Source organism: Fringilla coelebs (assembly GCF_963513975.1).
Source record: "Fringilla coelebs genome assembly, chromosome: 31".
Taxonomy (NCBI): domain Eukaryota; kingdom Metazoa; phylum Chordata; class Aves; order Passeriformes; family Fringillidae; genus Fringilla; species Fringilla coelebs.
Window position 1 is genome coordinate 1,081,351 of NC_140057.1, and position 22,053 is coordinate 1,103,403.

General features: G+C 58.4%; 1 protein-coding gene across 1 annotated transcript; it reads right to left on the reverse strand.

Moving 5' to 3' along the window:
* Positions 1–1,489: 1,489 nt before the first annotated feature.
* Positions 1,490–21,986, reverse strand: LOC311164322 (uncharacterized protein). The gene is made up of 17 exons (XM_084223730.1): positions 21,967–21,986; positions 17,323–20,707; positions 16,770–17,063; positions 15,355–15,540; positions 14,289–14,414; positions 13,656–13,766; positions 10,667–11,862; positions 9,756–10,013; positions 8,603–8,851; positions 8,047–8,416; positions 6,617–6,706; positions 6,185–6,274; positions 5,608–5,681; positions 5,202–5,305; positions 4,748–4,811; positions 4,038–4,183; positions 1,490–3,539 (listed from the first exon to the last, which is right to left on the reverse strand). The coding sequence occupies exons 1-17, from the start codon at positions 21,978–21,980 to the stop codon at positions 3,427–3,429; spliced, it is 6,870 nt and encodes a 2,289-aa protein (XP_084079856.1). The 5' UTR covers positions 21,981–21,986; the 3' UTR covers positions 1,490–3,426.
* Between the last annotated feature and the right edge of the window lie 67 nt (positions 21,987–22,053).

A 22,053-nucleotide genomic window follows, 5' to 3' on the forward strand; every position in this document is an offset into this window, starting at 1 on the left:
AATGGGACCAGGATCCCAAAATCCCGGGAATCCCCTGGAAACCCCTAAAATACTGGGAATTCCATCGAAATCCCCAAAAATGGGACTCAAGACCCCCCAGATGCCCCAAACTGGGATAAAACATTGATTTTCCAAGGAATTATCTGTTTTAATGCCCCAAATTAGTATAAAAAGTTTATTTTCCTGGAAATTCCTGTATTTTAATATTTCAGATTGGGATGACACATTGATTTTCCAGCAAATTCCTGGTTTTCCAGCAAAAACCCGGGAACTTCCTGGAAAGTCAACTTTTAATCCCAATAAGAGGCATTACAATAAATGGCCTCAGAGGGGGGGCATTGGGGGTCCTAGGGAGGATTTGAGGGGTCCATAGATGGTTTGGGGGTTCTGGCAATTCCCAGGGAGGATCTGGGGGTCCTGGAGGGCCTTCAGGGGTCCTGGGTGGGGTTTGGGGGGGTCCCAAGGGGTCCTGGAAGGTTCTAGGAGGGGTTTTGGAAAATCCTGGGGATAATCTGGGGGGTCCTGGAAGGTTCTAGCCGGGGTTTGCTGATGGCCAGCGTGCTGCAGATGTGGCACGTGGTGAAGCCATAGTCACAGATCCTGCAGGCACTGGAGGGGGATGGAGCCAGCCGGGGTCATGGTGGGGCATCATCATTGTCACAGAACATTCATGGTCATGATGGGTCATTGTCACTGTCACCAGCACTGTCAGGGAACGGTCATGGTCATGATGGGACCATGCAAAAGAATGTTCCGTGGTCATGAAGGGTCATCGTCATTGTGGAACATCTGTGATGGTCATGAGTCCATCCATGGCCTTGATGGGTCTTCACTGTCATTGTCATCATCAAAGGTTATCCATGACCATGACGGGTCCACCCGTGATCTTTAAGAGCCATCCATGGTCTGATGGGTCTTTTCCTGTCATCATCATCATCACGAGCCAACCATGGCCATGAAGGATCTCCACTGTCATCAAAGGCCAACCATGGTCATGAAGGGTCTCCATTGTCATCAAGGGCAGTCTATGGTAGTGAAGAGCCTCCATTGTCATTGTCACACACCACCCATGCTCCCAGTGGGTCATTGTGTGCCAACCATGGTGGAGGAAGATCTTCATCCTCCTCCTCATGGACCCTCTGTTGTGGCCCTGTGGCTCAACCACAGTGGAAAAGGACCCTTGTCATTGTCAATGTCACCATGAGGTTCACGCGGCAGTGAGGGGACATTCTATGGTGACATCAGGACCATCCATGGTGGGGACGGGACAATCCATGGTGACATTAGGACTATCCATGGTGGAGACAGCACAATCCATGGTGACAATGTGACAATCCATGGTGACAATGTGACAATCCATGGTGACATTGTGACAATCCATGGCAACAATGACCCTTCCTTCTCCTCCTCCTCTTCCTCCTCCTCCTGGCTCCTGCTCCCCCTCTTCCTCCTGGGCTACCCGCACCACCACTGTTGAGCTCCTCCAGCTCCACTTGGCCACCACCACATCCCCATCTCTGCCATCCCAGGAGATCCTCAAGATCCATGTGGAGGATGGTGATGATGACTACGATGATGATGACAACAATGACAACTATGACAGCAATGAAGGCCCCACATGGATCATGCCAGACGACACCAATGCTCCTCCGGCCACGCCACCGGACCCGCCCATCATCTTCTACATCAAACCCGAGCCGGCCACCACCACAGTGACCATGCCGGACATCCCACTGCTGGCCAACCCCCAGTGGTGCCCAGCTGGACACTGGTGGACCCACAGGACTACGAGCTCCTTTGCTGCAGTGGCCACACGGCCCATGCGCCGCTGAGGCCAGGCACAGCACCAGACCATGGGAAGCACTCGGTGGCACGGCCCAAGGGCGAGCGGCGCATCCGGCTGACCCTCAGGCTGCAGCTGTTCCCCTGCAGCCGTTCCTGCTGACCCTCAGGCTGTGGCCATTGCCCTGCAGCCATTCCCCTGTGGACATTTTCGCTGACCCTCGGGCCGCAGCTGTTTCCCTGTGGCCATTCTGGCTGACCATGGGCTGCGGCTGTTCCCCTGCGGCCACTGCCACCAGTGCTTCTTCCAGCTCAGACACCAAGAGAGCACAGGAAACAGAGAGGGGGGCTGGAGTATGGCCAGTGACTGTGATGGACCAGTATGAAACAGTACAAACCAGTACAAACCAGTATAAATCACTATGGAGCAATATGGACCAGTATGAAACAGTACAAACCAGTACGAACCAGTGCTGGGTCTGTGAGTGACCACTGTGGCTCCCAGACCAGTCTGGGGCTCTGGTCCCAGTTCAGGGCTCTGGTCCCAGTTCAGGCTCTGGTCTAATCTCATTCCAGTTCCCAGTTTAGCCCCTGAACTGGTTTGGGATTACTCCTAGTTCAGTCTCTACTGGTTTGGGCCCAGTTCTCAGTTTATCCCAGTTCAGTCTGTACTGGTTCAGGCCCAGTTCCCAGTTTATCCCAGTTCAGTCTGTACTGGTTCGGGCCCAGTTCCCAGTTTATCCCAGTTCCCAGTTCAGTCTGTAGTGGTTCAGGCCTAGTTCCCAGTTTATCCCAGTTCAGTCTGTAGTGGTTCAGGCCCAGTTCCCAGTTTATCCCAGTTCAGTCTGTACTGGTTCAGGCCCAGTTCCCAATTTATCCCAGTTCCCAGTTCAGTCTGTACTGGTTCAGGCCCAGTTCCCAGTTTATCCCCGTTCCCAGTTCAGTCTGTACTGGTTCAGACCCAGTTCCCAGTTTATCCCAGTTCCCAGTTCAGTCTGTACTGGTTTGGGCCCAGTTCCCAGTTTATCCCAGTTCAGTCTGTACTGGTTCGGGCCCAGTTCCCAATTTATCCCAGTTATGTCTGTACTGGTTTGGGCCCAGTTCCCAGTTTATCCCAGTTCAGTCTGTAGTGGTTCAGGCCCAGTTCCCAGTTTATCCCAGTTCAGTCTGTAGTGGTTCAGGCCCAGTTCCCAGTTTATCCCAGTTCAGTCTGTAGTGGTTCAGGCCCAGTTCCCAGTTTATCCCAGTTCAGTCTGTACTGGTTTGGGCCCAGTTCCCAGTTTATTCCAGTTCAGTCTGTACTGGTTCGGACCCAGTTCCCAATTTATCCCAGTTCAGTCTGTACTGGTTTGGGCCCAGTTCCCAGTTTATCCCAGTTCCCAGTTCAGTCTGAACTGGTTCAGGCCCAGTTCTGCATTCAGCCCCGCCCCCTCCAAACCCAGCCAATCAGTGCTCTCATTCCCCAGCACAGCAGCCAATGGCAGCATAAGACAAGCGGGACTTATGTTACCATGGGAACAGGCGAACAGCATCTCCATGACATCATCACCATCTTAGTGACATCATCAACATCATGATAATGATGTCACCACCACCAGAGTGACATCATCTCAGTCCCCACAGTGCCACCGCTCCCTGGTGATGTCACCTGTGTCCCCATGGGGGTGCTGGCACTGCTGGGTCCCCGATGTCCCCAGGGTCCCCGAGGATGGCGGCACCAAGGGCCTGGAGCTGCGTCACCAATGGGGCCAGGGACACTGCAGAGACACATTGGGGACACGTTGGTGACACTGGAGTAATGTTGGGGACACATTTGGGGACAGGCTGAGGGAACACTGAAGACATTGAGGATGCTGAAAGACATTTGGGGACACTCAGGGACACTCTAGGGACACCAATGGGACAGTGAGGGAACACTTGGGGACACATTTGGGAGCATTGAGAGGACACTGGGAAGGACATTTGGGGACATTCAGGGACTTTTTAGGGACATCTGGGGACATTGAGGACACATTGAAGGGACATTGAGGGACATTTAGGGACACACTTGGGGACACACTGAGGGACATTTGGGGACACTCAGGGACACATTTGGGAACACACTGGGAGACATTTGGAGGCATTTGGTGACACTGAGGGGACACTGTGGGACATTTGGAACACATTCAGGGACACATTTGGGGACACTGGGGCCATATTGGAGACATGTTTGGAGACACTGGGGACACACTTGGGGACAATGGGGACACACCCACCTGTGCTCGGGCGTGGCCTGGTCCTGTCCCCACCCTTGGTGGCGTAGGGGGCACATGGGGGTGACACCCTGGGGACAGAGCCACCCCCAGTGTCCCCTTGGTGCCACCCAATCATCTGCTCCGATGTCACCTCTGGGGCCACCATGCTGGGGACACAGAGGGGACACAGACGGGACAAAGCCACTGTGTCATCGCCAGGGTCAGCGCTGTCCCCCGGGCCACCCCCTGATGTCACCTGTGCCCCCTGATGTGACCCCCCAGGGCCACCCCAGTGTCACTCACCACTGTCCCCACTGTCCCCAGGGCCACCCCTGATGGCCCCAGTATCACCACTGTCCCCAATGTCAGCCCCCCAGTGTCCCCAGTGCCAGCCCCCCAATGTCCCCAGGGCCATCTCAATGTCCCCACTGTCCCCAATGCCACCCCTGGTGTCCCTCACCTGCTGTGCCAACTGTCCCCAGGGCCACCCCCAATGTTGCCAGTGTCATTCACCCACTGTCCCCGGTGTCCCCAGTGTCCCCAAGGTAACCCCCCAATGTCCCCAGGGTCATCCTCTGATGTCCCCAATGTCCCCAGTGCCACCCCCAATGTCCCCAATGGCACTCACCCAATGTCCCCAGTGTCCCCAAGGTAACCTCCCAATGTCCCCCAGTGTCACCCTGCTGTCCTCAGGGCCATCTCAATGTCCCAATACCCCCGGTGTCACTCACCTGCTGTCCCCTGCTGTCCTTTCTGGCTCCCGCTGCCACCGGAGCCGCCCCGAGGCCACCAGTGCTGGGGACAGAGGGGACACTGGGACAGGGACAGTGGGCACGGCCACCACAGTGTCCCCACCATGTCCCCAGAGTCTCCCCAATGTCCCTACAGTGTCCCCAGCCCCCCAAAGTGTCCTCCAGATGTCCCCAGGGTGTCCCCAAGTGTCCCAAAAGTGTTTCCAACTCTCCATGTGTCTCTCAGGTGTCCCCAGCGCCCCGCCAGGTGTCCCCAAAGTGTTCCCAAGGTGTCCCCAACCCCTCCCAAGGTCTCTCAGTTGTCCCAAATCCTCCCCCCAATACCCCTGAACTGTCCCACGTGTCCCTGCAGTGTCCCCAACTCCCCCAGGTGTCCCCACAGTGTCCCCACAATGTCCCAGATGTCCCCAGGTGTCCCTGCAGTGTCACTGACCCTGCAGTCGGTGCTGGGCCCGTCCCAGGCGCTCACTGAGGGTCCCCAGGGCCCCGACAGCCACGGTGACATCGGCCAGGGCCACGCCCAGTGTCCCCAACAGCCTGGGGACAGCAACGGGGACAGCCCAGTACAAACTAGTTCAAACCAGTAACCCCCAGTGTCCCCAACAGCCTGGGGACAGCAATGGGGACAACCCAGTACAAACCAGTTAAAACCAGTTCATCCCAGTTCACCCCAGCGTCCCCAACAGCCTGGTTCCAATTCCCCCCAGTCCCTCCCAGTCCACCCCAGTTGCCCCCAGTCCCTCCAAGTTCCCCCCAGTCCCTCCAAGTCCACCCCAGTTTCCCCCAGTCCCTCCCAGTTCCCCCCAGTCCCTCCCAGTCCATCCCAGTTCCCCCAGTACCGGCTCAGGGCCTGGCCCAGTTTCCCCAGTTCCTCCTCGGCCGCCTCTGCCCGGTGCCGCTCCTGGGACAGGGCCTGGACACGGAACAGGCCCAGACTGTCCCCAGATTGTCCCCAGATGGCTCCAAGGTGTCCCCAACCCCCTAGCTCTACCCAAACTGTCCCCAAGGTGTCCCCTCACCTGCCCCAGGTGTGTCCCAGTGTCCCTCCCCTGTCCCAGGTGTGTCCCAATGCCCCCAGGTGTGTCCTCAAGTGTCCCTCACCTGTCCCAGGTGCGTCCCCAGTTGTCCCTCACCTGTCCCAGGTGTGTCCCAAATGTCCCCAGGCGTCCCTCACCTGTCCCAGGTGTGTCCCCAAAGCCCCCAGGTGTCCCTCACCTGCCCCAGTGTGTCCCCAGTGTCCCCAGGTGTGTCCCTCACCTATCCCAGATGTGTCCCCAGTGTCCCCAGGTGTGTCCCCAGGTGTCCCTCACCTATCCCAGATGTGTCCCCAGTGTCCCCAGGTGTCTCCCCAGGTGTCCCTCCCCTGTCCCAGGTGTGTCCCCAGTGTCCCCAGGTGTCTCCCCAGGTGTCCCTCACCTGTCTCTCGTGCTCCCCCTGGCGCAGCCGCAGCTCCAACAGCGACACCTGGCGGGACCCGGCGGCCACTGCAGCACCCAAGGAGCGCACCTGGGACAGGGGGAACACAGGCGGGACACAGGGGAACAGAGGTGGAACACAGATGGGACACAGGGGGACAGAGGTAGAACACAGATGGGACACAGGTGACCTGCTCAGGTGACTGCCAGACCCTCCCCAGGGGACACAGGTGTGCCCAGGTCTGTCCATGTAACCCTGCAGGGACACAGGTGACCCTAGAGGGTCCCCCCAGGTGTGGAGTGTCCCTTGTGTCCCCTCACCTGTCCCAGGCATGCCAGGCTCTCACCTGTCCCAGGTGTGTCTCCTGTGTCCCCTCACCTGTTCCAGGTGTGTCCCCTCCCCTGTCCCATGTCCCCTCCCATGTCCCCTCACCTGTCCCTGCAGCTGCAGCTCCTGGCCCTGCTGCAGCCTCACCTGCAGCAGCAGCTGGAAAACCTTCTGGCGCCAGCGGCCCAGCAGCACCTGGGGAGAGAGAGCTCACCTGAGACCCCAAAAGCACACCTGAGACCCCAGAAACACACCTGGGGAACCCCAAACACACCTGAGAGACCCCAAAAACACACCTGAGACCCCAGACACACACCTGGGGCACCCCAAACTCACCTGAGAGACCCTAAAAACACACCTGAGACCCCAGACACACACCTGGGGCACCCCAAACTCACCTCAGAGACCCCAAAAACACCTGAGAGACCCTGAACACACCTGGGGGAGACCAGACTCCCCTGAGAGACCTCAAACTCACCCAAGAAATCCCAAAACTCAACTGGGACACCCCAAACTCACCTGGGGAACCCAAATACACCTGGGACACCCCGGGTGTGTCCCCAACATCCCCCAGGTATGTCCCCAATGCCTCCCAAGTGTGTCCCCAGCGTCCCCCAGGTGCGTCCCCAACATCCCCTAGGTGTGCTCAGGTGTCCCTGATGCACCCAGGAGCTTCCAGTTGTCCCCAGGTGTGCCCCCAATGTCCCCAGATACCCCTGGGTGTGGCCCAGGTGTGTCCCAAGTCCCCTCAGGTGTGTTCAGATGTGTCCCCAAGTGCCCCCAAATGTCCCCAGGTCCCCCCAGCCCCCCCGTTGTCCCATCAGGTGTCTCCAGTTCCTCCTGGCGTGGTTCCAAACACCTGGGACAGCTGAGACTGGGGGGACTGGGGGGTACTGGGAGGGACTGGAAGTTATTGGAGGGGGGTCACTGGGGGGGTTAACTGGGAGTTACTGGGAGCATCGGGAGTTACTGGGGGTAACTGGGAGTTACTGGGAGCACTGGGAGCTACTAGGAGTTACTGGGAGCACTGGGAGTCACTAGGAGTCACTGGGAGTTACTGGGAGTCACTGGGAGTCACTGGGAGCACTGGGAGTTACTGGGGGTAACTGGGAGTTACTGGGAGCACCGTGAGCTACTGGGAGTTACTGGGAGCACTGGGAGTTACTGAGGGTAACTGGGAGTTACTGGGAGCACTGGGAGCTACTAGGAGTTACTGGGAGCACTGGGAGTCACTAGGAGTCACTGGGAGTCACTGGGAGCACTGGGGGTAACTGGGAGCTACTGGGAGTTACTGGGAGCACTGGGAGCTACTGGGAGTTACTGGGAGTTACTGGGGGTAACTGGGAGCACTGGGAGTCACTGGAAGCACTGAGGGTAACTGGGAACACTGGGAGTTACTGGGAGCACTGGGGGTAACTGGGAGCTACTGGGAGTTACTGGGAGCACTGGGAGCTACTGGGAGTTACTGGGAGCACTAGGAGTTACTGGGGGTAACTGGGGGTTACTGGGGGTAACTGGGAGCACCGAGACCTCACCTGCTCTGGGCTTGGCTCCGCCCCCTCTGGGCCAAGGCCCCGCCCCCTCAGGGTCTCCAGCTCCATCTCCAGGATTTGGCTCCGCCCCTTTTCAGCATCCAGCTCTGCCTCCAATCGCTGGCCACGCCCCCTCAGGGCATCGAGCTCCACCCCCAGTGCTTGGCTGTGCTCCCTTTCTGACTTAAGTTCTGCCTCCAGGCATTGGCTCCGCCCCTTTTCTGCTTCAAGCTCTGCCTCCAGCTGTTGACTCCGCCTCCTTTCTGCCTCAAGCTCCGCCTCCAGGTGCTGGCTCCGCCCCTTCAGTGCTTTCAGCTCCACCTCCAGTTCATGGACACGCCCCCTTTCTGCCTCAAGCTCCGCCCCCAGGGACCTGTGATGGGGACTGGGATTACTGGGAGCACTGGGAGTTACTGGGAGAACTGGGAGGAGGAACTGGGAGTTACTGGGAGGTTACCGGGAGCATTGAGAGAGGTAGTGGGATTAGTGGGAGCACTGGGAGGTTACTGGGAGTTACTGAGAGGTCACTGGGGGTTACTGGGAGCACTGGGAGCCTCACCTGGGGCGCAGCACAAAGTGGGAGGGGGGGATGAGCCCCTCCAGATTGGGAGGGGGTAACTGGGAGCACTGGGGGGCACTAGGAGCACTGGGAGGGGGGAACTGGGAGCACTGGAGGGCACTAGGAGTACTGGGAGGGGGGAACTGGGAGCACTGGGGGTTACTGGGAGCACTGGGAGGGGGGAACTGGGAGCACTGGGGGTTACTGGGAGCACTGGGAGGGCCCGGGCGGGGCTCGGCCATCAGCGACCTGTGGGGAACAGTTCCCAGTATGGACCAGTATAGCCTGTCCCCAGTCCCAGCAACCTCCCAGTCCCTCCCAGTTGCTCCCAGCTCCCCCTCCCCACGCTCCCAGTCCCTCCCAGTTGCTCCCAGTTCCCCCCAGTACCTTCCAGTTCCCCTCCCAGTCTCTCCCAGTTCCCCCGCGCGGTGCACGCCGGGAAGGCGCCCCGGTCGCCGCTTTCCCGCGCTCCCCCCTCAGCGAATCAGAGGCGGTGGCTCCCGGATCCCGCCTCCCCCTCCGACCAATGGGAGAGCGCATCCGGGAGAGGTGGGCGGGACTAGGAGGGAATCGGGTCCTGGAAGGGGAAGTGAGGGTCCTAGGACGGGTAAATGAGGTCCTCAAAGGCTAAATGCAGTCTTAGGGCGGGGTTAATGCGGTCCGGGGGTCTCATGGAAGGGTAAATGAGGGTCTGAAAGGGTAAACTGGGGTCCTGGGGCGGGGGGGGACGGGGAGAGTAAATCAGAGTAAATCAGGGTCCTGAGGGGAGAGTGGGGTCCTGGCAGGGTCAGTCAGGGTCCTGAGGGGCAATGGGGTCCTGGCAGGGTAAATCAGGATCCCGAGGGGTCACTGGGTCCTGGCAGGGTCAGTCAAGGTCCTGAGGGGCAATGGGGTCCTGGCAGGGTAAATCAGGATCCTGAGGGGCCATTGGGTCCTGGCAGGGTCAGTCAGGGTCCTGAGAGGCAATGGGGTCCTGGCAAGGATAAATCAGGGTCCTGAGGGGCCATTTGATACTGGCAGGGTCAGTCAGGGTCCCCGAAGGCCCCACGCCCATCCCGGAGGGGTCCCTCCTGGCCCCAGGGGTCCCTGCTGTCCCCAAGGCCCCCCAGTCTCTCCCACCCCACACCAGTCCCGGTTTTATTCCCGTTTTTACCTTTCCCCGCTCTTCCCGCCCCAGGCCTGGCCGCTCCGTTGATATGGCAGCGCTGCTCCCGCCCCTTCTGCATTGCCATTGGCTGTTTCGCTCCGCGAGCGCTGATTGGCTGTGAGCAGCAGAGGGCGGGACAGGAACCCGGAAGCGTCCTCGCTCGTTACCACGGTAACCCGGCTCGGGCGTTTCCACGGTGGCGAAAATCCCGCCCGTCCCGCGCTGCTATTGGCTGCAGTGCCATGGCACGAGAGCGCTGATTGGCTAAGGATTGAGGGGGCGGGGCTAAAGGCAACAGGGTCCCCAGAAGGGTCCCCAGTGTCCCCAAGGGGACCTTTGATGTCCGCCACCCCCGCATGACCAACCCAGGGGGTGCCCAATGTCCCCAGGAGTGTCCCGGGTGTCCCCAGAAGAATTCCCGATGTCCCCAGGGCCACCCCGACCATCCCCGGGGGTCCCCGATGTCCCCAAGGGGTCCCCAAAAGGGTCCTTAGTGTCCCCAAGGGGGTCCCAAGGGGGTCCCTGATGTCCCCAAGGATTCTTTGATGCCTCCAATGTGTCCCCACAGAAGTCCCTGATGTCCATAAGGCCACCATGACCATCCCGGGGGGTCCCCAAAAGCATCCTTGGTGTCCCCAAAGACCGTCCCTGGTGTCCCCAAGGGCTCTCGGATGTTCCCAACCCCCCATGGCCATCCCAGGGGGTTCCCCGATGTCCTCAGGGGGGTCCCTGAGGGGATCCCCAGTGTCCCCAAGGGTTCCCTGATGTGGCCAAAAGTGTCCCCATAGTGTCCCCAACCCTGCCACGGCCTCCCCAGGGGCTGTCCCCACGGCGTTCCCAAACCCCCCCGGCTCCTCCCCCCACCCAAATTTGGGATTTTTGACCCAAAGTCCCCAAACTCTGCTGCCCAAATTCACTTTATTGGGGCCCCCCGGCGGCTCCGGGTCCGGGGGGGGCTCGGGGGGGGCTCGGAGACCCCAGAATTGGGGGGGGGACCCTCGGGGGCACCCCGGGCTCGTTTTGGGGTGGGATTTGGGGCTTTTTGGGGCCGGTTTGGGGTTTTTTGGGGGTTCCCTGTATTTGGGGGGGGTCTGCGCCCGCTCCGGGTCCGGGGGGGCTCCTGGGGGGGGTCCGGGGGGGGATTTGGGACCCCAGAATTGGGGTTGGGATCCCCAGGGGGACCCCGGGGCTGTTTCGGGGTTTTTGGGGGCGGGTTTGGGGTTTTGGGGGTTGGATTTGAGGGTTTTTTGGATGTCCCTGAATTTGGGGGGTCCCGAGGCGGATTTTGGGGGGCTGCCTGACGGCTCCGGGTCCTGGGGGGCTCCTGTGGGGGGTCTGGGACCCCTAAATCGGGGTTGGGACCCTCTGAGTGACCCCGGGGCCGTTTTGGGGTTTTCCTGGGTGGATTTGGGGTTTTTTGGTGGGTCCCTGAATTTGGGGTTTTCGGGGGAGGATTTTGGGGGGGTCTCCGCCCACTCCGGGTCCTGGGGGGGCTCGGGGGAGGGGTGGAGCCCCCAAAATGGGCCCGGGAATGGGTTTGGGGTGGGGTATTTTGGGTGGGATTTGGGCATTTCTGGGGGGGATTTGGGGTTTTTTGGCGGGGATTTTTTTTGTTTTGGGGGGGATTTGGGGTTTTTTGGGGTGTGTTTGGAGTATTTCGGGTGGGATTTGAGGGTTTCTCTGGGGGATTTTTGGTTTTTTCGGAGGGATTTGGCGTTTTTGGGGTGGGATCTGGGGTTTTTGGGGGGGGATTTGGGGTTTTTCGGGGGGGATTTTTCCGTTTCTGGGCAGAATTTGGGGTTTTTTGGGTGGGATTTTTTCGGTTTCGGGCGGGCTCTGGGCTATTCTGGGTGGGATTTGGGGTATTTTGGGTGGGGTTTTTTAGGGTTTGGGTGGGATTTGGGGCTTTTGGGGGGGACTCGGGGGTGTTTTGGGGGGACTCAGGGGTGTTTTCGGGGGGCTGCCAGGGGCTCAGCAGGAACGGGGCCAGCTCCAGGCGCTGCCGCAGGACCCCCGAGAGCAGCAGCTCGGCCGAGAGCAGCGGGAGCCGCGCGGCCACCGCCGGGGGCCAGAGCCAGCGGTCCTGGGGACACGAGATCACCAGGACACGGGGCTGGGAACCCCAAAAACACAGTCAGGAACCCCAAAGAACACAGTCAGAAACCCCAAATAACCCACACAGCCCGGTCCTGGGGACATGAGACCATCAGGACATGGGGCTGGGGGAAAGACCCCAAAAACACAGTAAGGAACCCTGAATACCACATCAGGAACCCCAAATAACCCATCAAAAACCCAGTCAGAAACCCCAAATACCCCACACGGCCCAGTCCTGGGGACATGAGATCACCAGAATACCAGACTGAGGGGGAAACCCCAAAAAGCCCATAAGGAACCCCAAAAACTCCATCAGGAACCCCAAATAACCCGTCAAAAATCGCCAAAACCCAGTGACAAACCAGAAATAACCCACACAGCCCAGCCCTGGGAACTTGAGATCACCAGGACATCAGGCTGAGGAAAGCCCAGAAACACAATGAGGAACCCAAAAAACCCAGACAGAAACCCCAAATACCCATCAGGAACCCAAAACAACCCAGTCAGAAACCCCAAATGGCCCAGAGAGAAATCCCAAATAACCCACCCAGCCCCATCCCGGGGAGACAAGATCCCCAGGACACAGGGCTGGGGGAAAAAAACCCCGAAACACAGTCAGGAACCCCAAAAACCCAGAGAGAAACCCCAAAAACCCCATCAGGAACTCCCAAAAACCCCATCAGGAACCCCAAATAATCCAGAGAGAAACCCCAAATAACCCACACGGCCTGGTCCCGGGGACAGGAGATCACCAGGACACAGGGCTGGAGGAAAACCCCATCAGGAACCCCGAATACCCTGTGAGGAACCCCAAATACCCTGTCAGAAACCCCAAACACCCCAGAGAGAAACCCCAATAACCCACCCAGCTCAGTCCCAGGGACAAGAGATGACCAGGACACCCGGCTGGGGAACCCCAAAAACACAGTGAGGAACCCCAAATAACCCAGTGTGAAACCCCAAATACTCTGTGAGGAACCCCAAAAACCCCATCAGAAACCCCAAATACCCCAAAAGAACCCCAAATAACTCAGAGAAACCCCAAATAACCCACCCAGCCTGGTTTTGGGGACAGGAAAGGACCAGCACAAGGGGATGGGAAACTCCAAAAACCCAATGAGGAGCCCCAAATAACCCAGAAAGAAACCCCAAACCTCAAGGGAATCCCAACAGTCTTGGGGACAGTAAGTGACCAGCACAGGGGGCTGGTGGGAAACAGGGTCAGGACCCCAAAACCCCATCAGAAACCCCAAATACCCCAAAAGAACCCCAAATAACCCAGAGAGGAACCCCAAAACCCCCATGAGAAGTCCCTAACTCCACACTGCCTGGTCCTGGGCACAGGAAATGACCAGGACATGGGGGCTGGGGGAAAATGGGGACAGGAGCCCAAATCCCACCCAAAAACCCCCCAAAAAACCCCAAACACCCAGTGAGGAACCCCAAAACCCCCCAAAAAACTCTCAAACACCCCGGGAGAAACCCCAAAACCCCCAACGCCCCCAATGCCTCCAATGGCCTTAATGTCCCAGATGTCCCCAATGTCCCCAATCCCCACACTGTCCCCAATTCCAATGTCCCCATTCCCTCCAATCCCCCCAATGTCCCAAATCCCTCAGTGTCCCCAACACTCTTGATGTCCCTGAGTGTCCATACTGTCCCCAATCCCCCCACTCCCCGCAATGTCCCCCATGTTCCCAATGCCCCAATGTCCCTAACCTCCCCAACGTCCCCCCAATGTCCCCGATGTCCCCACTGTTCCCAATGTCCCCATGTCCCCACTGTCCTATGTCCCTGCTGTCCCCTCACCGCGTGTTCCTGGGGCAGCTGTGGCAGGAAGGTGCCACCACAGCAGGTGACAAGGTCCCGCATGTCCTCGGGGCACGGCTGGACACTGGGGGTGACGTGCACCTGGTACCCCTGGGGACAGAGAGGACATCAGGGGAACAGTGAGGACATCAGGGGGACGTTGGGGACAGTGGGAGATTGGGGACATTTGGGGGTTGAGGACATTGATGGGTTCAGGAGACTGGGGGACAGGGGAAACTGGGGGGGTTGGGGTACTGGGGACACTGGGGACATGGGGGATGACTGGGGGGACATTGGGGACATTAAGCAGGTTGGGGACATTGGGGGCATTGGGGACGTTGGAGTATTAGGGACATTGGAGAAGTTGGGGACATTTGGCGACATTAATGTCATCATCACCTGCAGGAGGGGGTGCCACCATGCCCAGGGCTGGCTCAGGGATGGGTTTAGGTGACATCTGGGGACATTTAGGGACAGTGTCACCTGCAGCAGGGATCATTCCTGGGCCCGGGGACATTGGGGACATTGATGACACTGCTGTCGCTGTCACCTGCAGCAGGGGCCGTTGCCATGCCCGGGGCTGGCTCAGGGATGGGTTTAGGTGACAATTGGGGACATTTGGGGACATGTCACCTGCAGCAGGGGCTGCTCCCGGGCCTGGGCCAGCGCCGGGCGCAGGCGGAAGCCGAAGCGCCGCTCACAGGGGGGGTCCCGGGGCAGGAAGGGACCTGGGGACAGCGGGCGGCCACTGTGGGAACTCTGGGGACATGGGGACACAGGGGTCACACACAGCCACCAGAGCCACCCCAGTGTCCCCCCAAGGCCACCCCCTTGTCCCCAGAGTACCTTTGATTGTCCCCAAGTCCTTCCCCTTGACGCCAAGGTCACCCTCCCTTGTCACTCAAAGTCCCTCTGTCCCCAAGGCCACCCCCACTGTCCCCAAGGCCCCTCCCCTTGTTCCCAAATCCCCTTCCATTGTCCCTGAGTTCCCCCTGTCCCCAAGGTCACCTTGCTGTTCCCAAGGTCACCCCACCCATCCCTAAAGTCCCCAAAGCCAATCCCCCTTGTCACCATGTCTCCAGTGTCCCCCGTCCCCAAGGCCACTCCAGCTGTCCCCAATGCTCCCAAGATCCCCATTGTCCCCAAGGCCACCCAATGTTCCTAAATGCCCCCCAAAGTCTCCAGTGCCACCCCCTGTCCCAAATGTCCCCAAATCCTTTTCCTTGTCCCCAAACTCCCCTCATTGTCACCAAGTCCCCCCGATTGTCCCCAACCCCCCACTGTCCCTGATGTCACCTGCAGCAGCCATTGGGGGGTGCCAATCGGGACACCCCTGGCGATGGCACAGAGGAGCTTCAGCGTCCTTGTTGTCCCTGATGTGCCCAATGTCCCCCTGACATCTCTGGTGTCCCCAGTGTTCCAAATCTCCCTGATTGTATCCAATTCCCAATGTCCCCTGATGTCCCCAGTCCCCAATGTCCCCAACTCCTTGACTGTCCCCAACGTCCATAACATCCCAAATATCCCCAATCCCCAACTGTCCCTAATGTCCCCAATCCCATAATGTCCCCATCATGTCCCCTATGTTGCCAATCCCCCAGTGACCCCCATCGTCCCGAATCCCCGCAATCCCCCTGATTGTCCCCAATGCCCCCAATGTCCCCCAATGTCCCCCATCCCCTGCTGTCCCCGATGTCACCTCTAGCAGCCACTGGGGGGTGACAATGGGGATGCCCCTGCCCAGGGCACACAGGAACTTCAGTGTCCGGCGGATGCCATCGGTCACCAGGTGGCTGCAGTCGTGCACCGACGTGGCCTCGGTGCCACCCAGGATCCCCAGGGCCACCCGCAGCGCCGGGGAGGCCACCAGGCCTGTGAACAGCACCTGGCAAAAGTGGGGACATCAGTGGGGACATCCTGAGTGCCACCAGGCCTGTGAACAGCACCTGGGGACAGTGGGGGCATTCCTGAGTGCCACCAGGCCTGTGAACAGCACCTGGGGACAGTGGGGGCATTCCTGAGTGCCACCAGGCCTGGGAACAGCACCTGGGGACAGTGGGGGCATTCCTGAGTGCCACCAGGCCTGTGAACAGCACCTGGGGACAGTGGGGGCATTCCTGAGTGCCACCAGGCCTGGGAACAGCCCGTGGCAAAAGTGGGGACATCAGTGGGGATATCCCTGAGTGTCACCAGGCCTGGGAACAGCACCTGGCAAAAGTGGGGACATCAGTGAGAATATCCCTGAGTGTCACCAGGCCTGGGAACAGCACCTGGCAAAAGTGGGGACATCAGTGAGGATATCCCTGAGTGTCACCAGGCCTGGGAACAGCACCTGGCAAAAGTGGGGACATCAGTGAGGATATCCCTGAGCGTCACCAGGCCTGGGAACAGCACCTGGGGACACACTGGGGACATCCCTGAGTGCCACCAGGCCTGTGAACAGCACCTGGGGACACACTGGGGACATCCCTGAGTGTCACCAGGACTGTGAACAGCACCTGGGGACACATTGGGGAAATAATTGGGGACATCCCTGAGTGCCACCAGGCCTGGGGACAGCACCTGGAGACAGCGGGGACAGCCCTGGTGGCGTAGGGACATCTAGGGGACACTGGGACAGGTTTGGGACACATTCAGGACACACTAGGGACATCCCTGAGAGAGTCAGGGACACTCTGGGGACATCCCTGAGGAGCTGGGAACATCTGGATGACACTGGGACAGGTTTGGGACAGTCTGGGGACACAACAGGGACATCCCTGGGGGACTCAGGGACACACTGGGGACACTGTGGGGACATCCCCAGGTGCCACCACCCCCAGGACCAGGAGCTGGGGACAGTGGGACATGCTGGGGACAGCTTGGGGATGTCCCGGGGGACTCAGGGACACTTTGGGGACATGCCCAGGTGCCACCAGCCCCAGAACAGCACCTGGGGACACAGCAGGGGGGATGGGGGGCACCGGTCTGTACTGGGAGCACCGGGGGGGGTCCTGGTCCATACTGGTTTGCACTGGTTCATACTGGTCCATACTGGTAGAGGTTGGCCTATACTGGTCCATACTGGTTCATACTGGTCTGCACTAGTCTGGACTGGTCCACAATGGTTCTTACCCGGATCTGGGCGGAGCCTGGTGCTGCCCGGGGGCGGAGCTGGCGCTTGGCACCCTCTGCTGGCTCCTCCTCCTCTGGGGGTGGGGCTGCCATTGATCCCCGCCCATTTCCTTTTATGGACACAGAGGGTGTGGCCCCTTCCAGTGCTGCCACTTTCTGGTCCTGCCCCCTCTGGGGGCGTGGCCTGGGCGGGGGGCGTGGCTTGGAGCCTTGATCATGCCCATTCTGGGTGGGGGCAGAGCTAGGAGAGGCTCCACCCCCTCCACTCCCAGCCAATCGCCGACTGCGTCGCACCTGGTGAAGAAGATCTGCAATGGAGATCCCAAAATCTACCTGCCACCCCCAAAATCCCCTAAATTCTACCTGGGACCCCCCAGAAATCACCCAGGACCCCCAAAAATTCACCTGAGACCTCCCCATACCACAGTGGGTCTCCCAAATCCCACTTGGGACCTCCCAAAATCCAGGAGGAACCCCAAAAAATCCACCTGGAACCCCCCCCAAATCCCCAGGGGGCTCCAAAAATCCACCAGAAACCCCCCCCCAAATTCACCTGTGGGGTGGGCGGAGCTTCTGCTTCCTCCTGGATGGGGCTTGGGGCAGCCTCAACATCTGGATTTGGAGTCACCTCCTCCACATCTGGAACTTGGGGCTGGTCCAGGGCCCTTTCAGGGCTTTCTGGGCGTTCCACATCTGGGTCAGGGGGCAGGAACGGCTGGGTGGCCACATCTGGATCCAGGCCAGGGCTCCTTGGCCCCTCCACATCTGGATTTGGCGTGCCCACCTTCGCATCTGGAATTTCAGGGACTTTCGGGGCCATTTGGGGTTTTTTTGAGGCTGCCACATCTGGATTTGGGCCCATCTTTTCCACATCTGGACCAGCATCCCCCAGCAACGTTCTGTGGCCCCTCAGTGACTCCCCCACATCTGGATTTGGGCTCTCCATGTCCACATCTGGAATTTTGGGCAGGTTTAGGGGACTTTTGGGTGGTTTTGGGGACCCAACACCTGGATGTGAGGGTCCTTCCCCTTCCACATCTGGATCAGGGGGCAGGAACAGCTGGGTGGCCACATCCAAGTCCTCCTCCCCCTCCACATCTGGATCTGGGGTCTCCGCCTTCACAACGGGAATTTTGGGGTTATTTGAGGCCATTTTTGGTTGGTTTGGACCCAAAACATCAGGATTTAGGCCATCCTCCACACCTGGATGCGGGGGCAGGAACAGCTGGGTGGCCACATCTGGATCCAGGGAGGGCAGCCCCTCTACATCTTGAATTTTGGGGTCCTTTGGGGTAGTTTTGGAGCCTTCTGGGCTTCCAACACCTGGAGAAGGCAGGAACAGCTGGGTGGCTACATCTGGATCTGATTCTTCTTTCTCCTCCACATCTGGAATTCTGGGGTCCTTCGGGGCCGTTTTGGAGCTTTCTGGGCCCCCAGCATCTGGAGAAGGCAGGAACAGTTGGGTGGCCACATCTGGATCTGACTCCTGTTCTTCCTCCTCATCTGGTTCTGGGGTTTCCTCTACCATATCTGGAATTTTGGGAGGGCTCTGGGTCATTTTGAGTGGTTTTGGGCTGTCAATATTTGGAGAGGACAGGAACAGCTGAGTGGCCACATTTGGATCTGACTCCTCTTCCTCCACATCTGGAATTTTTGGTGGCTTCTGAGTCATTTTGCTTTGTTCTCGGCTCCCAACATCTGGATCCACCTCAGCCTCCACCACATCTGGGTTTGGGGGCAGGAACAGCTGGGTGGCCACATCTGGATCCCACCCTTCCTCCTCCCCCTCCACATCTGGAGATTTGGCCACATTTTGGGTCCTTTGAAGCCTCCCAACATCTGGATTTAGGGTTTTCAGCCCAACATCTGGAGTTCTGGGCACATCTTGGGTAATTTTCTGTCTTTTTGAAGGCCGGACATCTGGACCAGCCTCATCCTCCTCCACATCTGTGTCACTCTCCACCACCAAGGCTCCACATCTGGATTCAGAGCCTCCAACAGCTGGACTTTGGGTCGGTGTGAGCACATCTGGAGTTTCAGGCACATTTTGGGTCATTTTCTGTCTTTTAAAGAGCTGAACATCTGGACCTGTCTCATCCTCCTCCACATCTGTCTCACTGTCCACCAGCAGCATTCCACACCCAATTTTTGTGCCTGAAACACCTGGATTTGGCATTTTCAGCCTCACATCTGGAGTTTCAGGCACGTTTAGGGCTGGTTTCAGTCTTTTTAGGGATCCAACAACTGGATTTTCTTCCTCCTCCACATCTGTGTCACTGTCGTCCAGCAGCGCCCCGTGACCCCTCTGTGACCCCTTCACAGCTGGATTTGGGGGCTCTGTGGCCACATCTGGAGTTTGGGGCACATTTTGAGGAATTTTCCATCTTTCTGAACAACGAACATCTGAATTCACCTCCTTCTCCTCCACATCTGTGTCACTGTCCACCAGCAGTGCCTGACACCCATTTTTGGTAATTCCAACATCTGGACTTGGGGTCTGTGCCACCACATCTGGACTTTCAGTCACATTTTGGGTCAGTTCAAGCTTTTTTAGGGTCTCAACATCTGAATTCACCTCCTTCTCCTCCACATCTGTGTCACTGTCCACCAGGAATGCCTGGCACCTGATTCCAGGGCCTGAAACATCTGGATTTGGGGGCTTTGCAGCCACATCTGGAGTTTCAGGGATGTTTTGGGTCGCTCTGAGCCCTTTCAGGGGCTGCACATCTGGATCCTCCTCCACATCTGTGTCGCTGTCCACCAGCAGCATCTGACTCCTGATTGTGGGGCCTGAATCATATGGATTTGGTTTCCCCCATCGTACATCTGGAGTTTCAGGCAAATTCTGAGTCCTTCTGAGCCTTTTTGGGGGCTGCACATCTGGATCCTCCTCCACATCTGTGTCACTGTCCTCCACCAGCGTCTGATGCCCAATTTTGGGCCTCTCCACAGCTGGATTTGGGGTCGCCATCTCCACATCTGGAATTCTGGGCATGTTTTGGGTCACTTTGAGCCTTTTGGGGGGCTGCACATCTGGATTCACTTCATCTTCCACATCTGTATCACTGTCCACCAGCAGCACCTGAGAACGCAGTTTTGAGCCCGAAACATCTGGCTTCAGGGGTTTTGCCACCATATCTGGAGTTTCAGACACGTTCTGGGGCAGTCTGAGTCGTTTTTGGGGCTGCACATCTGCATTCTCCTCCTCCCTCTCCACATCTGTGTCGCTGTCCATCATGATTGTCCAGTGTCCAGTTTTGGGTGTCCTCACAGCTGGACTTGGGGTTTCCTCCTCCACATCTGGAATTCCAGGCATGCTTTGGGTCACTTTAAGCCTTTTCTGGGGCTGCACATCTGGATCCTCATCCACATCTGTGTCACTGTCCACCAGCTCCATCCTATGTTGCATTTTTGGGCCTGAAACATCTGGATTTAGGGTCTTTCCTGCAACATCTGGAGTTTCTGGGACATTTTGGGTCATTTTCAGTCGTTTTGGGGACTCTACTTCTGGATCAGCCTCCCCCTCCTCTTCCACATCTGTGTCGCTCTCTACCAGCAGGGTGCCATGCCCACTTTTAAGCCATGGAACATGTGGATTTGGGTTTTTTAGCCGCACATCTGGAGTTTCAGGCACATTTTGGGTCATTTTAAGCCATTTTTGTGACCCAACATCTGGATTTGGCGCCTCCTCCTCCACATCTGTGTCACTGTCCACCTGCAGTGTCCGGTGCCCATTTTGAGCCTGTAGCACACCTGGATTTGGGGCTTCTGATGCCACATCTGGAGACTCTGAGGTGTTTTGGGCCACTTTGGGCATTTTCAGGTCCGCAACATCCGGATCTGGCCCCTCTCCGATCACATCTGGAGAATTTTGAGGGTAGGGAAGGCGTCTTTGGGGGCCCTCAACCTCTGGGGGCACAGCTGGATCCTCCAGGGCGCTGCAAAGGGGGGTTGGGGGGGCTCAGGAGATTGAGACCCCCAAAGTCCCCCAAGGATCCCAAAAATAACCCAAAGAGCCCCCAAACCCCTTTGAGAACTCCACAAAGGGCCCCAAACCCTCCAAAAATGCCCTAAAGACCCCAAACAACCCCCCCAAACTGCCCCAAGGACCCCCAAACCCCCCCCAGAACCTCCAAAATGCCCCAAAACAACCCAAATCTATTCCAGACCCCCCAGAACTCCCACTCCCCCCAAAATCCTGCTAAACTGCTGCAGAGACCATCCCAAACACCCCCCAGTTCTCCAAGGAACCCCCCAAATCACCCAGAGACTCCCAAACTCCCCCTAAAGGACCGAAACCACCCCAGAGGTCCCAATACCCCTGCCTGGGATCCCCCCAAACTGCTTCAAAAAGTTTCAAAAGAAACCCAGGGACTCCCAAAATGTCCCAGGGAGCCCTCAAAGCTGCCCAGGCTGCACTCAAATGACCCAAAATCCCACAAGATCCCCCAAAACTGCACCCAAAAGACCCGAAATCCCCCCAGGGACCTCCAAGCCTTCCTCAGGAAGCCCAAATTCCCTCATGGAATCCCCAGCTCACCTCATGGAACCCCCAACGCCCCTCAGGAACTGTAAATTCTCTCACAGAACCACCAACCCATGTCACGGACCCCAAATTTCCCTCAGGAAACCCAAATGCCCCTCAGGAACCCCAAATTCCCTCACAGAAACCCCAAATTCCCTCACAGAAACCCCAACCCCCATCAGGGGCGCCCCAAACTCCCCTCAGGACCCTTCAACCCCCTCAGAGAGCCCAAACGTCCCTCAAGAACCCCAAATTCCCTCACGGAAGCTTTAACTCCCTTCATGAACACCAAACTTCCCGCAGACACATCCAGCGTCCCTCAGGGACCCCCAAAGTCCCTCATCAAGTCCCAACACCCCTCAGAGACCCTCAAATTTCTCTCTGGAACCCCAAATTGCCAAACCACGCCCACAAACTTCCCTCAGAGACCCCAAACTTTCCTCAGAAACCTCAAACCCCCGTCAGATACACCCCCCAATCTCCCTCAGGGACTCCCCAAAACTGCCCCCGAGGCCCTCAGTCCTCACCAAGGACCGCTCCAACTCCCGCTGTCACCTCCAAATCCCTCCAGGATATTCCAGAACCCCTCCCGACCCCAACTCCCCCCCAAACGCCCCCAAAATTCCCTCAGGTACCCCAAAAGCAGCCCCGGCTTCCCTCCCCCCCGCTCACCCCTCCCGCGCCATCACCGCCAGGCCCCGCCCCCCGCGCTCCCACTGGCCTCTCTCTCCGCGCGCCAACGACCATCGGCGCTTTCTA